Source organism: Drosophila sechellia, chromosome 2L (genome assembly GCF_004382195.2).
Source record: "Drosophila sechellia strain sech25 chromosome 2L, ASM438219v1, whole genome shotgun sequence".
NCBI classification, from domain to species: Eukaryota; Metazoa; Arthropoda; class Insecta; order Diptera; family Drosophilidae; genus Drosophila; species Drosophila sechellia.
In genome coordinates this window covers 12,218,422-12,231,439 of record NC_045949.1, presented here as the reverse complement: position 1 = coordinate 12,231,439, position 13,018 = coordinate 12,218,422, and the positions used below count along the sequence as shown (strand labels likewise).

At 37.1% G+C, this 13,018-nt stretch overlaps 1 protein-coding gene across 6 annotated transcripts in view; it reads left to right on the top strand.

Annotated features, from left to right (window-relative positions):
* The window catches only part of LOC6617753 (protein bunched, class 1/class 3/D/E isoforms), an 89,872-nt gene that overhangs the window by 59,913 nt on the left and 16,941 nt on the right, over positions 1 to 13,018 (top strand). For 5 of the 6 annotated variants that reach the window (XM_032720654.1, XM_032720655.1, XM_032720660.1 and 2 more), the window contains one exon: positions 8,796 to 8,847. In XM_032720654.1, the coding sequence (XP_032576545.1) occupies positions 8,796 to 8,847 (52 nt within the window). Of the gene's footprint in view, positions 1 to 2,471; positions 3,470 to 8,795; positions 8,848 to 13,018 lie in introns of those variants that run through there. The other variant, XM_032720673.1, reaches the window with a different exon arrangement.

The window sequence follows — 13,018 nt, the reverse complement described above, 5'->3', positions numbered from 1 at the left end:
GAAGGGGTATGCAAAGATGCACCCGAGATGTTGCAGCCTCAAGCTCGACGATTAAATGTTGTTATGTCTCTTGGGTTGTTCGTTTGTTGTTCGTTCGTTGTTGGGTTGTCTTGGGTTTCATAACAACAACAACAACAACAAGACAATGCCTGGAAATATCCATCTATCTTATTGTTGGTTTGCCTCAACGGGCGCCGCACTGTTCACAGCTATTAGACACTGTTTTATGTTACACAATTGTTGCTTTTGCTGCTTGCTGGCCAAGCAAAATCCGGCTGGCAACATAATGTTGCCAACTGGCCGATCTGTTGGATTTATCACCGCTTATTGCCTGGGCCGTTGCTAATTGCCGGGGCGTGGCACGATCGACACAACGATGTTGTTTTGTGCGAAAAATCAACAGGCGGACCAGCTGTTTATACCACCCAATAAAATCACACTCGAAAATAACACTCATTAACAAGGAGGTTCCAGTATTATATTTTATCCGTATGGCCGGCGTTACATTTTATGTTTTCTCGCTGGGGCTTGGCACACGTTCGCCTTTGTCAGCTATGAATACCAAATATCGCCTTTGTTGACATTTATTTGCACTTTTTGCAGCTGGCAAGAAAACAATTTGCACAAATAATTTGCATATTTTCGAGATTTATATTTATTGTGGTTTCCATTGAGGTGGAAAACAGCTTTTGTTCAGGGCAAATATTGAGGTTACGGAAATCAAGGTAAATGGTATCAATTCAGGTCAGCAGAGGCAAAGAAATGGCCGCAATTTAAGTGTAAAATGTATTTTAACAATAATTTATGCTATTTTTGTCCTTTTCATTGTTTAATTTTCCAGCGCAATCTTTACGCACGTTTCTTTTTCATTACTCTGCCACATTTTCATTGCGTGACCAACAAAACTTTTCTCCAACAATTTCGATACGATTTCGTAATGGCTTAGTTTCGGGGTGTTGCAAAAGTCGTAAAGTTAGAAAAGGCAAGAAAATGTTGTGAAATTGCGGAAGGGTAAATAGTCTTAATGCGTGAACAGCCGGAAATAGACATGTTTGGGTGTCCATGTGGAAAATAAAATTAAGTTTAATTACACCCAGATACACATTTATTAATGATTTTTCTCTTTTCCTTTGCAGGTGAGTTTTATTGAATGAACGTTGTTATGGTAAATTATGTCGCAGAGGGTAAGCTTTAAAGGAAAACCAGAATTATTTGGAAAAAGTAATGCAAAGTATTGGTAAGAAGGTCCAGGACAATGTATCTTTCGGATAAGTATAAACATAGATCTTTGATGGGTTTAGCGACAGAGCCCCACCCACAAACGTATTATCCAAAACGAAATCAGCTGATTTCGCACGTCATAACCCACACAATATATTTAATATTCCACAATGCAACAGCGTGGGAAAACCGTGAAATGCGTATGGAAAATCTACAGTTAGCACACGGGTTATTGAGCCTTCAACGTGGCAACTTGTCATAGTCAAGTGGCATAGAGAGTCTCTTGCTGTCCCTTTCTGCCGCTGATGCTGCTGCTGCTGCTGCATCGCTTCACTGGATTTCAAAAGTTCTTTTGCCGTTACAGCAAACATTCTCTCTTCGGCATTCGCTCTCTGCTGACAAAGCGGCATTTGTATGGTTTCGCTCTCTGTGTCTGAAATTCAGCTAAAAAGCTTTTGAAAAAGCAGCCATGTTGCTTTTTTATCGTCCATGTGTGTGTGGGTGTCTTGTCTGTTGGTATCTTACTCTCTCTCTCTCTCCTCTTATAAATTCACTGATTGGAAAGATTCGTTCCTCTGTTTTGTTTTTTTTGGGCTTCCACAACCTTTTTTCAATGTTTATATCGCTTGTTTGTTTATTTTTCATGCATTTTTGTTTGCCTTTAACACGGCATTGCATTGCATATTGCATTGCGTCGCCGTCGAGAAAAAGGGTTCCGTAATAAAGATCGCAGACAATGTGTACAGTGAAGCCTCTGTGCAACGATTTCATGTTGCTGCTAGTTCGGATGGCAACCAAAGCCATATTTTCATTCTATAACTGGACTACCAAAATACTGATGTGTCAGTTAAATAAAATTTTGATTATATAGTGCACATGAACACAACTTAAATAAACCTTACAAGCATAGCTCAATCCCTATGAAGCTTATTTTTATATTTACGAGGTGTTTAGTGATTTTTATTGCAAGCTCCACTTTACCTGCCAAGCTTTGCTTTGTTGTGCTCTCAGTGGCTTTGCATTTGTGCAAAAACAACAGCTTAGTAAAACTCCCTCTCTCTCTCTCTGGGCTTCTCTTCCACCAACTTGGAAACTTCAAAAAGCCACCACCGAAAAGCTGTTGTAACCATTGTTGTTGTTGCTGCTGCTGCACGTTCAGCTCTCTTTTTGGCTCTCGCATGGCAGCGGATTGACTGCGAAGCGCAGCAGCGACGTCAACATTTTCAGTTATGCTGAGGAGCTCTTTCCATTCAAACACGAAAATCGCCTAGAAGTTAAAACTTCGGGTCGCTTTTGTCGCTTGGCCTTTTATTTTATTTCGTTGCTCAATTGTTGTTAATTAATTGTGTGAAAATTACCTATTTTTATCTGTGCGCCTGTGTTGCAATTCGTGTAAAAGAGAGAGGGAGAGTGGAAAATAGACAAAGCGAAATTGTTTTAACCGAAAAAGAACGAAAGCTGGGCGAAATTGTTTACACCAGCAGTCTAAACAATTCGCAAAAGTTCGCCAGACACTGAATATCAAAATCCAGAGAAAAGGAAAAACGGCGAAAAACGTCTCGCGCGCATTTTTAACTTTTTCACTCAGTGAGTGAGGAGTCCAGGAGAAAGCAGAGAGCGTGAGAGAGGGAGTTGCTGAATAACGAAAGCAGCCACATTCAGCAAAAGAGAGAACCACTCTTTCGAATTGTATCGCTCTCTGAGCACACAAATAAAAGAGCTCCGCAGTTCGTTGTTTTTGTTTGTTCGGTGTGTTAAGTTAAAACATTAAAAAGGCCTACATAACTCGAACACCAAAAATACATGTGTGAATGCAAGTGAAACTCATTAAAAGGGAAGCTGGTAAAAAGAGAACCGAAATAACTGTTTGCACTGAAACCAGTGTTCGTGCTCTCCCAACTGTTTGTGTGTATATCTAATATCTAATAAGAACAAGCAGCTGGGACCTCCCCAAACAAATTTGTCAAATTAAACAATCGTGAAAAACCAAAATCCTAAGCAATTTTTAAACATATCGCTACTGAGCATTTAAAGTATAAAGTTCTTACAACTTTAAATAAGAACTACGGTAGAGAAAGAAGTCGTATTTAATTATCGTAATATCGATAATGAAAGCTGAAACCGGCAGCAATAATAATAATACCACAGTCGTCAATATGGATTTCGATATGTATCCAAGTATTTCGGGCAAGCAACAGGATCCCGTTCGCGAAGTCGTTATGAAATATATCGATTACTTTTTGCCAGAGTGAGTATGCGATAGTTATCTTGATGTAAAAGATACAGCGCTATCGTACCCAAGCATTTAAAATGCATAGTTATTATATTATAAATTTAATATAAAAAATATATAAATAAAGACGGCAATTAACGAATTTGGTAAAAATAGCCTGTGGGAAAACAAGCATTGGTTAGATAAGACGGGGTTATTGTCCAAGCTGATAGCAACCTGGCAAGAGGTCATTCCGAGAGAAAAAAGTGGGAAAAAAACAGTAGCTCTTTGTTATGCACCTGTTGGCAAACGCTATTATCTCTGAGATAAAAGTGTTTCTCTAAGCCGCCGCCAGCTGGAACACTATGAATCTGTTTATATGGGTTGCTTGCTATTTTTGTTCAGGTCCGAGATAATTCTTTACTGGCAGATTAAAGTTCTTATAATAAACTAGAACACCTAGGTTATCTTTATGGATACTTTAAAGTGTGTAAGAATTAACTGTTCTAAATTTATTTTAAACCGTTTAGACAAACTTTATTGTTAGATCCCCAAAATAAAAGGTATTACATAGGCGTCATTACTTAGTGTTATATAATCTGAAAATGGTTATGTATCATCGTCTGATGACTGACAAACCAAGTGCTGACTAATTTTAGATGTCTCCAGTGTCTGTTTATAGTAAACTGTCAAATTGGTGGCAGCTAATTTAAGCAAATTTGTGTGAACTACTGATCGGACAAGGAAAACAAAACTTCAGACATCTAAGCGAACGACAATTGAGCAGGTGGCTATAAATAAATGGCGAAAATGTGTACTTCCGACCCGCAATCGATGTGATTCTCTGCTTAGGAAACCAATTAGCGAGTCCCAGACATCATGAAGTTCCATAATGGGCCCTATATTATATCCCGTGCATGGCAACGCAGCTAATCTTTTGATCTTTTTTTATTATATCTAAGTATGGCAATTTTACTCGAAGGTGCTAAGTTGTGGATGGCGAGGATAAATATCGATGGTTGGTAGTGCTGATTTCATAAGCATACATAAATATTTATCGGTTGGGTGAGTCGGCGGCTACTCTAAATATATTGGTAAATTGCGTGTGCGTTGATTACAATTGTTTGACTAAGCAGGGTACTGGGTGACCAGTGTTGCAAAGGAAAACTAAATCCCAGAAAATTAATTTCAACGGATTTTTATTTAGCCTGGCACTCAAGACACTGAGCTCCGAGTGGCTTGGCTGGAAAATCGCTTGACATATCCACTTTAAACCGTAGCGAATAATCGAATTATGTGCGAAAGACTGGTTACTGACCGCTTCCTGTCTATGGTGAGCCTTACATCACCGGGAAAACGGGCCAACGCATCGTTAGTTGAATAAAATACTATTTTTTGCACTGACCCCATTTTGCTTTTTGTCCGTTTCGTCCAGTTAGGCAACTTGTTGCAAACTTGCGTTTGCATGGGCGTAGATGATTCGGGAAAAGGAGGAGGAGGGGCAGCATCGAGGAGCAGGCCTGCCTGCCACGCGCCTCTTGCCACGAAGCCTGCCAAGTTGGCGACATTTCTTTGGTGGTTTCGCTGGCACTTTAAGGCTTCCTACAATAAGGCGGTAAAACTGAACCGGTCTTGGTCTTGGACTTCCATTTCGATTTACTCTTTATCGACTCTCTTTTCAGCAGTTTTTTTTTAAGTCGCCTTTTTATTTCCTTGCGGTGCAACCCTTTTGGCCGTTTCTATATATAGACTCTGATTTCATTTGTGCACCTTTTCACGACTTCCAATTTATTTGGGTCAGGGGCACATGGTTCCTTTAATTATGTTTTGCCCATTATTTATTCTTCATATATTATTTGCCTTTTTCTTTATTATTGTGTCTTAAATATCAATCTGTTATTTATGGGCAAAATGATGACGTATATTTTATTCAAGGTTATAAAAAATGTGTGTTTCATATGCTGATTTAGTTGATTTGCGCACTTACGTCTTAAGTGTAATACTGAAATTAAAAACAAGTACAAAACTTATTCGTTATATGATAAATATTTCATTCATTCATTCCTCTGCACAACTGAAAGTTTGTTATAAATTCACTTCCGTATTCCGAACTTTTTTTGCTTCTATTTTGCTGAACAATTTGTACGGTGTGTTTTCTTTTCGTTTGCCAACTTCCTGGAGTCGTAAACTCAGTGTCATCGTTCCCGACTTTTGAGATCCCCAAATGCAAATAAACACTCCACAAAATCATCGACGGCTTCGAAATTGCGAAGATGGCATGATGTACATATGTACATATGTAAATATATATGAATATATGTCAAATTCTCATTTCGCTTACATCAGCAATGGCCTGACAACAATTTTGATATTTGTTTTTACTATTCATTGTTCGATTTTGCCAAGTCAGCGGAGGTCGTTTGCTGGGCAAGTAATTTGTATTTTTAGGAAGAAGTGCAGATTGCGCCATCCGCAAGTTTAAAATTTCGGAAACACTTAAAACAATTTGAGCCGTGTGATTCGCGCAAAAAATCGCCGTAGTATCATGATATTTTGAATGAAAATAGCCAAGGGGAAAATGCCAAAGAGCAGCGACATTCTTCAAGGGATTAGCCTGGCACTTGGCCAGAGATTCATTCACATTTAATGCGCTTGTTCAGATCGTTTCGATTGGATTTGGATTGCAAACGATCTTTAAATTCAGCGAGTCAAAAAAAAAAAAGAAGAAAAAGTGGCACGTTTGTAAAAAGATGCCAAATGCAACATAAAATAGAAACGTAAATTACTTATTATTCAGCAAGTTTGTAAGGAAATTGTATAAAATAACACTGAGGCCGAAACTTGTGTTAACTAAATAGCTTTAAATGTAGCCGAACATAAAATAAATAAGTAATCTTTAAATTAGCACGAAAAGCTGAGCAAAAAAAAAGTAAATAAATAAATGACATCACTGATATTTTTACGAGCGTTCGATTGCGGCGTTTGAACCCCAATAAACTTTGCACTTTCTTCCCTCACTTTATTATTTATTCTTCTTCGTTTTGTTGATTTTGTATGAATAAATATATATACCTACATTTATAATTTTGAACGTCGCTCTTTCTTTATTTTTGTTTGGCTGTACTTTCATGCTTTTACCATGTCTAATGTTATTGGTCGGACTTCATGCTGATAACACCTGGCGAGATGATAACGAAGCAAAGCAACAATAGATGCTCTAATGAGCCAGCTGTGCATGATTGTTATAGTTTGAATAGAGCAGTTCGAAACTATCAAAAGAGTGTCTATAAGTTGGTGGTCGAAAAGGTGCTCCACTTAGAGAAACACTTTTTTTAAAGTATTTCTCTTAATCTGTGCTGAAGTATTACAAGAAGTTTTTGTTAAATTAAAGCTATTTTACATTTAGCTTTAAATTCAATTAACTAGTTCATTTTTATGAATACTTTAAAGTTTCCTCGAATCGAATCCCATGTGTAATTAATGCACCCATTCACCTAAAAATAATAATTAAGTGTGTTATTTGTTCAAATTGCTGCCCACTTTATTATCGAACGAATTACTTTTAATGGGCATGCGAAAAGCGAACTTTTCGGCAAAAAACTCCGCGTGTCCAGCGAGAACAACAACTACAACAATGGCGCCATTGACCGGTGTCCAAAATGACATTGGCGAATGAATGTTATTTTATTTTTTCCGACTTTTGTGTTTGTGTGCCCATAGCCCAAAGAAAGAGAACAAAAGTCACGACATGAGTCATTGCACTCGCACTCGTGCGTGTGGATGCAATGGCGAGACTTTTACTTTCTACCCGCCTTGTTTTTCCCAGGCAAGGCGACAGATGATATGGAAAGTCGTAAACTAAGTTCCCTTGACTCCTCCACGCGGGTTAAGAAACTTTCCGCCTTTCGTCCTTGCCGGTCTGACTTAGGGGGTAAACCACAAGGATACCCCATCCCTCCCTGTCCGTCGGCTTTCGAAAACGAAACACTCATAATTTTGGCTTGGTATTCCACTCGTTCTGGATTGCCCAGCCGACTTCTTCCACTGACTTTAATTATTTTGCACGATTTTATTCCATTCCACTTAAATGAATTGCATTTCAGCAAAAGCATCAACATCACGATGTGTTTATCATAAAAGTGTGTATTTAATGGTTGGGGTTTTTTTGTATATACTGAAGTGAAGAATACTTAAAAATTAATGGATAAAAATAAAATAAGCAGGACATGTTTTTCGAATAATGTTAAATTTATAATCTCCATACATACTTATAAGGATCTTATAGGTTTATTTCTAACATGAGCTAGGCGTTTGCTAATTTGGGCAACCGTATAGAGATTGCTTTCCAATGATTCATTGCTCTATTATTTCACATAGGTGTAACTATCTTATAGCCATCTACTTCGATGACACACTCCATTGTATCGTGCCATTTCTATAATTAGAAATTATTGCGTACGGCAAGCATTTTTTGAAGCTCAAATCGAATCCAATTCGTTTGATAAAGTGACGGCCAGTTAGATATGAACAATATAAATTAGCTGATTGATTTCTAATGGAAACATATAATATTTATTTTGGATTATGAATCTTAAAAAGCAATATCATTTTGTTGATTCAGTTAGATTTACACTTATTCCCAAATTTCTGAAAATACCAGAATTTTTATTTTATTCAACTATTGATTGAACGTACTAAATGATTTCCTTCATCGAATTGCAAGGTATTCAAATTGATTTTGCATTTTATATAATGCCATTTCCTGCGTCTTTTCTAGTTTCCTTCAGTGTTGCATAATGGTTTGTCAATCGATCGAAATAATTTGCACTTTTGATTGCACTCAGTAATTAAAGAAATATGCCCATATTGATCAAATTGTAGTAGTGGCACGGGGAAAACCCGATTTGGTTGCATAAAAATCATCATATCGGATTTAAATTCAATCAAAATGTCTGAACACCTTCCACACCACATTCATCTTTCACTTTTGTCTTATGACAACTTAATTGCTCATTTGGCATTGCAATTAGATGGGGAGATTTGCGTTTTATTCGGAGTTCGCGGTTTTTTTTAATGCGAAGTAGAGGAAGTTTTATTGTCATATTGACCTCAATTTACGGCTGTCATCAGCAAGGTCGGATCGCCAAAAATAACTTCCATTCGAAGGTCTTTAGCTTTGTTTGTCGGCGGTCAGAAAGTAGGCAGTAAAAAATAGCTATTTGATTTGTTTTTAATTAAGTCGTTAGATGATGAGGGACTATTAAATATTTGAAAAAAGCAATGCTACAATACAACAAAATAACATTAAAAACATATATACTTATCTATTCAATTATATTAACTATTTACTTATTTATTTCAGTGCATCTGGAACTAGTGCAGTTGCGATTGATAACAAAATCGAGCAGGCAATGGTAAGTTTTAATTAAATTATTTTCATTAAGTTTAAACATTTATAAATACGGCGATTAACTCATTATTTGAACACAAAAGACTGACAAAATGAACAGCTTGAAATTGATAAGAAGTTGAAAAAACATGAAATCGTTAATCTTCAAAAAGGGCAACCATGTTCATAAAAAAAAGTGTTATCAGGCAAAAATGAAGAAAAAACGTCGGAAGACGTCATGAGCTGAGCCTTTCAGTGTTTTTCAACTTTTGACCATGAAAACAGTCGCTTTTTTCCAAGACAAACGGTGCGTACTCTTGATGGTCCATTCTTAATCTCGATTAGGCAAGGTCTCAAGTCTCAACAATCCAAAAATAGCTACAAGATACACGAGAAGCCCAGCGAAAAGATGTTCGAGTGGGGCGCCATGCTCACAAAAAAAAAAAGATACAATTCAATCAAGTGGCCCTCCTTCTTCATTCTCGGCCTGAAGTACAAATTTAGTTCAATTGAATTGTATTTGCTTTGTACTGAGATGGCATGCATTTCAATGGAGGATTCTATATTTAGACCCAATTAAAAGACAGTACAAGACTCTCAAAACAATGAACAATCCGCAGAGATGACAATTGGTTTTGAGTCGTTTTCAATGAACTGAAATGAACTGTGGTGAGAGTTATGAATGGAAAACCCAATTGAAATTCACATTTTCGGGCTCACAATGAACAATCGAATTTATCTCAAGTGGACAATCTAATCGAACTGGTAATCGCTTTCGCAATCAGTCAAAATAAAAGTTTCAATGATTTTGAATGACCTATAGTCAGTATTTTGTGGCTAACAGACAAAATTGTTGCCAACCCTAATGGAATTAGTATTGAAGTATTTGCTATCAGCAGACGATTTAATATTATCTTCAATTTAGATTAAAAGTAGGAAAGGAGGTGTATCTGTGAAAATGCACTAGCCTATTAAAGATACTTCATCCATAAAAACCATAATTCCATGAATTTAAGGCCTTTTTTCACATGCCTTGGCTAAAACCCAAATCATATTGCTCTTTTGTCAATAAATCATCGTGATTGCTTATTTATTATACCCAGTAGCGGAGTTGATAGAAAATTCCAAGCGGAACTCTTGATGACACATTTAGCGCAGTGGCAACTGGCTGCTGCATGTTGTTTGATTTTGCCTCATTTAAAGTCAATCAACTTTTCCTTTTCCACGAAATTCAATTGAGAAAGAGTGTCTGTGTATCTGTGCCTCTGTTGCAGTTGCAACTTGCCACCCATAATGGTCATTTGGGTCAATTCAATTGCTCTCCCCACTTTCTTTGGGCCGACGCATTTCATTTCGATTCTCTTCTTTCTTTTATTTTGTATTTTTTCTTCTGTTTTGGAATTCCTTTCTAGCCACCTAGAAATGTTTTTTCCCTCTTCATTTTTTTTTTTATTCACTTTGTGAAAGTATTTTCCCCAAGCGTATTCCGTTTTTCCTTCAATTTAACTCTTGTTGGCCGCAGAATTTATGCGCTTAATTCTGTTGTTGCTTTTGACCTTGGTGTGGCAAGAAATAAAAAAAATTATATTTTATACGAGGCTTTTTGAGGCTGATTTTTTTATGAGAGCTCCCTTCCCGGCGGCGCTTATCAGGCTTTGTCTTGTTTACAAAATGGCAGACTGTTTTTTCTGTGTGGATTGCTTATCTCACAAGCGCCAACAAATGCCACACTTCAAATATGCCATAAATTGTTTGCCAATTCAAAAGCAAATAAAGGCAAGAATGTGAATATACATATAAGAATCGTATTTGCTTGCAGATAATTATTGAAATTACTCAACTCAATCATGGAAATCATCGATTTGGCTTTTTGGTGTAGCTTTTGTGTGTTTTTTTTATTTGTCACACATTGCGAGACAAATGTCCGCCTTTTGTTATCTTTGCAACTTTTTTTTGGTGACTAAAAATGATTTAATTTCTCAAAAACAAATTTATTTAGCTTATTTCACTTGAGTCATGATGTGCTCTATTACATTTGCCGCCAGGTGTAGCCCCAATTTTATTCAGGAAAGTTCTCTAACCCCAAGCAGATGTCGCATATCATTCATATTTTAGGACACTTCCCATTTCTTGATCTGCTTTCTTTCGTATGTATATATTTAGTATATAAACTCATTCCGTTTGGTTCAGTTGTCACGTAGTGGACATGAGCAAACAGATTGCGGATTACGGATTGAGTCTGAAAAAAATGAGATGAGTTTTTTAGCCATTTGTTGCCTACGCCCAACAAAGGCGCGTCAAATGAAATGTAATTTATTTGCACCAGCGACAGTCTTTTCATGTTTTACAAATGCATAAGAAACGATACGGAAGCGTTTTGCTTCCTTAAAAAACAATCGTTTTTATATTTCCCTTTTATTATTCCTTTAACACTTATCAATCATCAGGCAAGTGACGTCACTTATTTTCGATGATATTTTTTTTTGTGCATTTCTCTGCTTTATTGAGCTGCGATCAACATTTAATGATGATAACAACCAGAACAGGCGATCTCAGACTTTGTCACTGCTGCCTATACATGTATGAAGTGCAATCTTAAGCTAGACAGCTACTCACACGTTCTATTTTCCATGCTAATCTTTCCTGCGTCGAAGAAAACAATGTTTTCTTTAAATGGAATAAAAGAAACAGTAATAGAAACCATGGCGCCAATGATTAGGTTGTTCCTCCCATACTCAAGTAGATTGATAAGGTTTTTAGGTTATGCCAATATTTAATTATCGATTTGAACTGGCGCAAACAATAGAAATAGAGAGAATATTTATTATAAACTTATCAGCTTAAACGAACGAAGGAAGAATGTAAGCTAAACCTTGATGGTTTATTATTTATGATAATGCGAAGTGAAGGTTTAATTAGTAATTAGCTATTTCACACTTAATATGCCTTTACATTTCTAATTTCTTACAAATATTTTTAGTGCCCAATAAAACAGCTTTCGTTTACGCCCAGTACGAGTATCATAAAGTTCCAAAATTTCCTAACCAATCTCAACAGTCGAAGAAAAAGTTGTGAAAAACAACATGATAGCGATGATAAGTTGATTTGCTAAGACAACTTAATGACTTAATGACATTAATGTGGCTTTATTTCGCCCGATGTGCGGATCGAATGGCTTGACTTTTGTCGAGCCCCTCGCTGGCTGGCTTTACTCTTCCACTTTAGTGAAAAACAAAATGCAGAACCCATAAACAAGACCATAAAAAGCATGACAGATAAGATAAAAATAAAAACCTATTGGCCTGGTCGGGTTGTGCTGTGCTGGGTTTTTACCACTCGATTTGTTCGGCCTCTGTTATGTTTGTCCAAGTGTGTGGAGTTTCAGCTAAAGCGAACTGGAAAAACAATCCCTAAGAATAGTGTTAAATAATTTACTTTTCCTCGACAGCCAGACATCAGCCGATAAGAACAGCAGACAATCGGTTGAGGGAAAACAAAGATGGTTGCATAATAATGTTGGCACTGGAATGGCCAGAAAGATGGGTAAATATCGGCCTAAGTCTGGCTTTACACTATGTATGTATCTCTTGCACACAAAAGTGTGTTCTGGCCACGTGCCTTTGTGAAGTCTTTGCCTGATCTCTTATGGAATCATGGAATCACAGATGTCCACTACGATTCATGTGCGGTTCTGTTCAAGTATCTATAACCAATGCTTAAGTAGGCACAACGCGTCATTAGCCAGCAATAGATGTATCATGATCTGTTGCTCAGTCCGTCTAATTGCATTGACAATGCACAGCACCGCAATTTTCAAACAATTGACGTCAGAATCGATACAATATCGGGGGTCGGTCAGTCGGTAGGTCGGTCGGTCACTTTTTTTTTCTATCCCAATCCCAAATGGTTCGGGCCAGTTAAGTGCTAATTAGACGTGGCACTGCCGCAAAGGCACCCGCTGAGTCGCCTTTGTTGGCGCTGCGTGTCTATCAGTAGATCTAGTCTGGTCTATAGTTTATAGCTCTCACAGTTCTAGCGATGGACTCGTGACTTCAAACAATGCAGAAATGTATGTTTTCGGGTCACAGGGAAAGATCCTCTTGTTCCAAATATTAAAATTTATTTATTGTAAAGGTACTTTATCAAATAGGTAAACCATAAATAGCCTTATCGATTTTTTAAAATATTTTACGCAT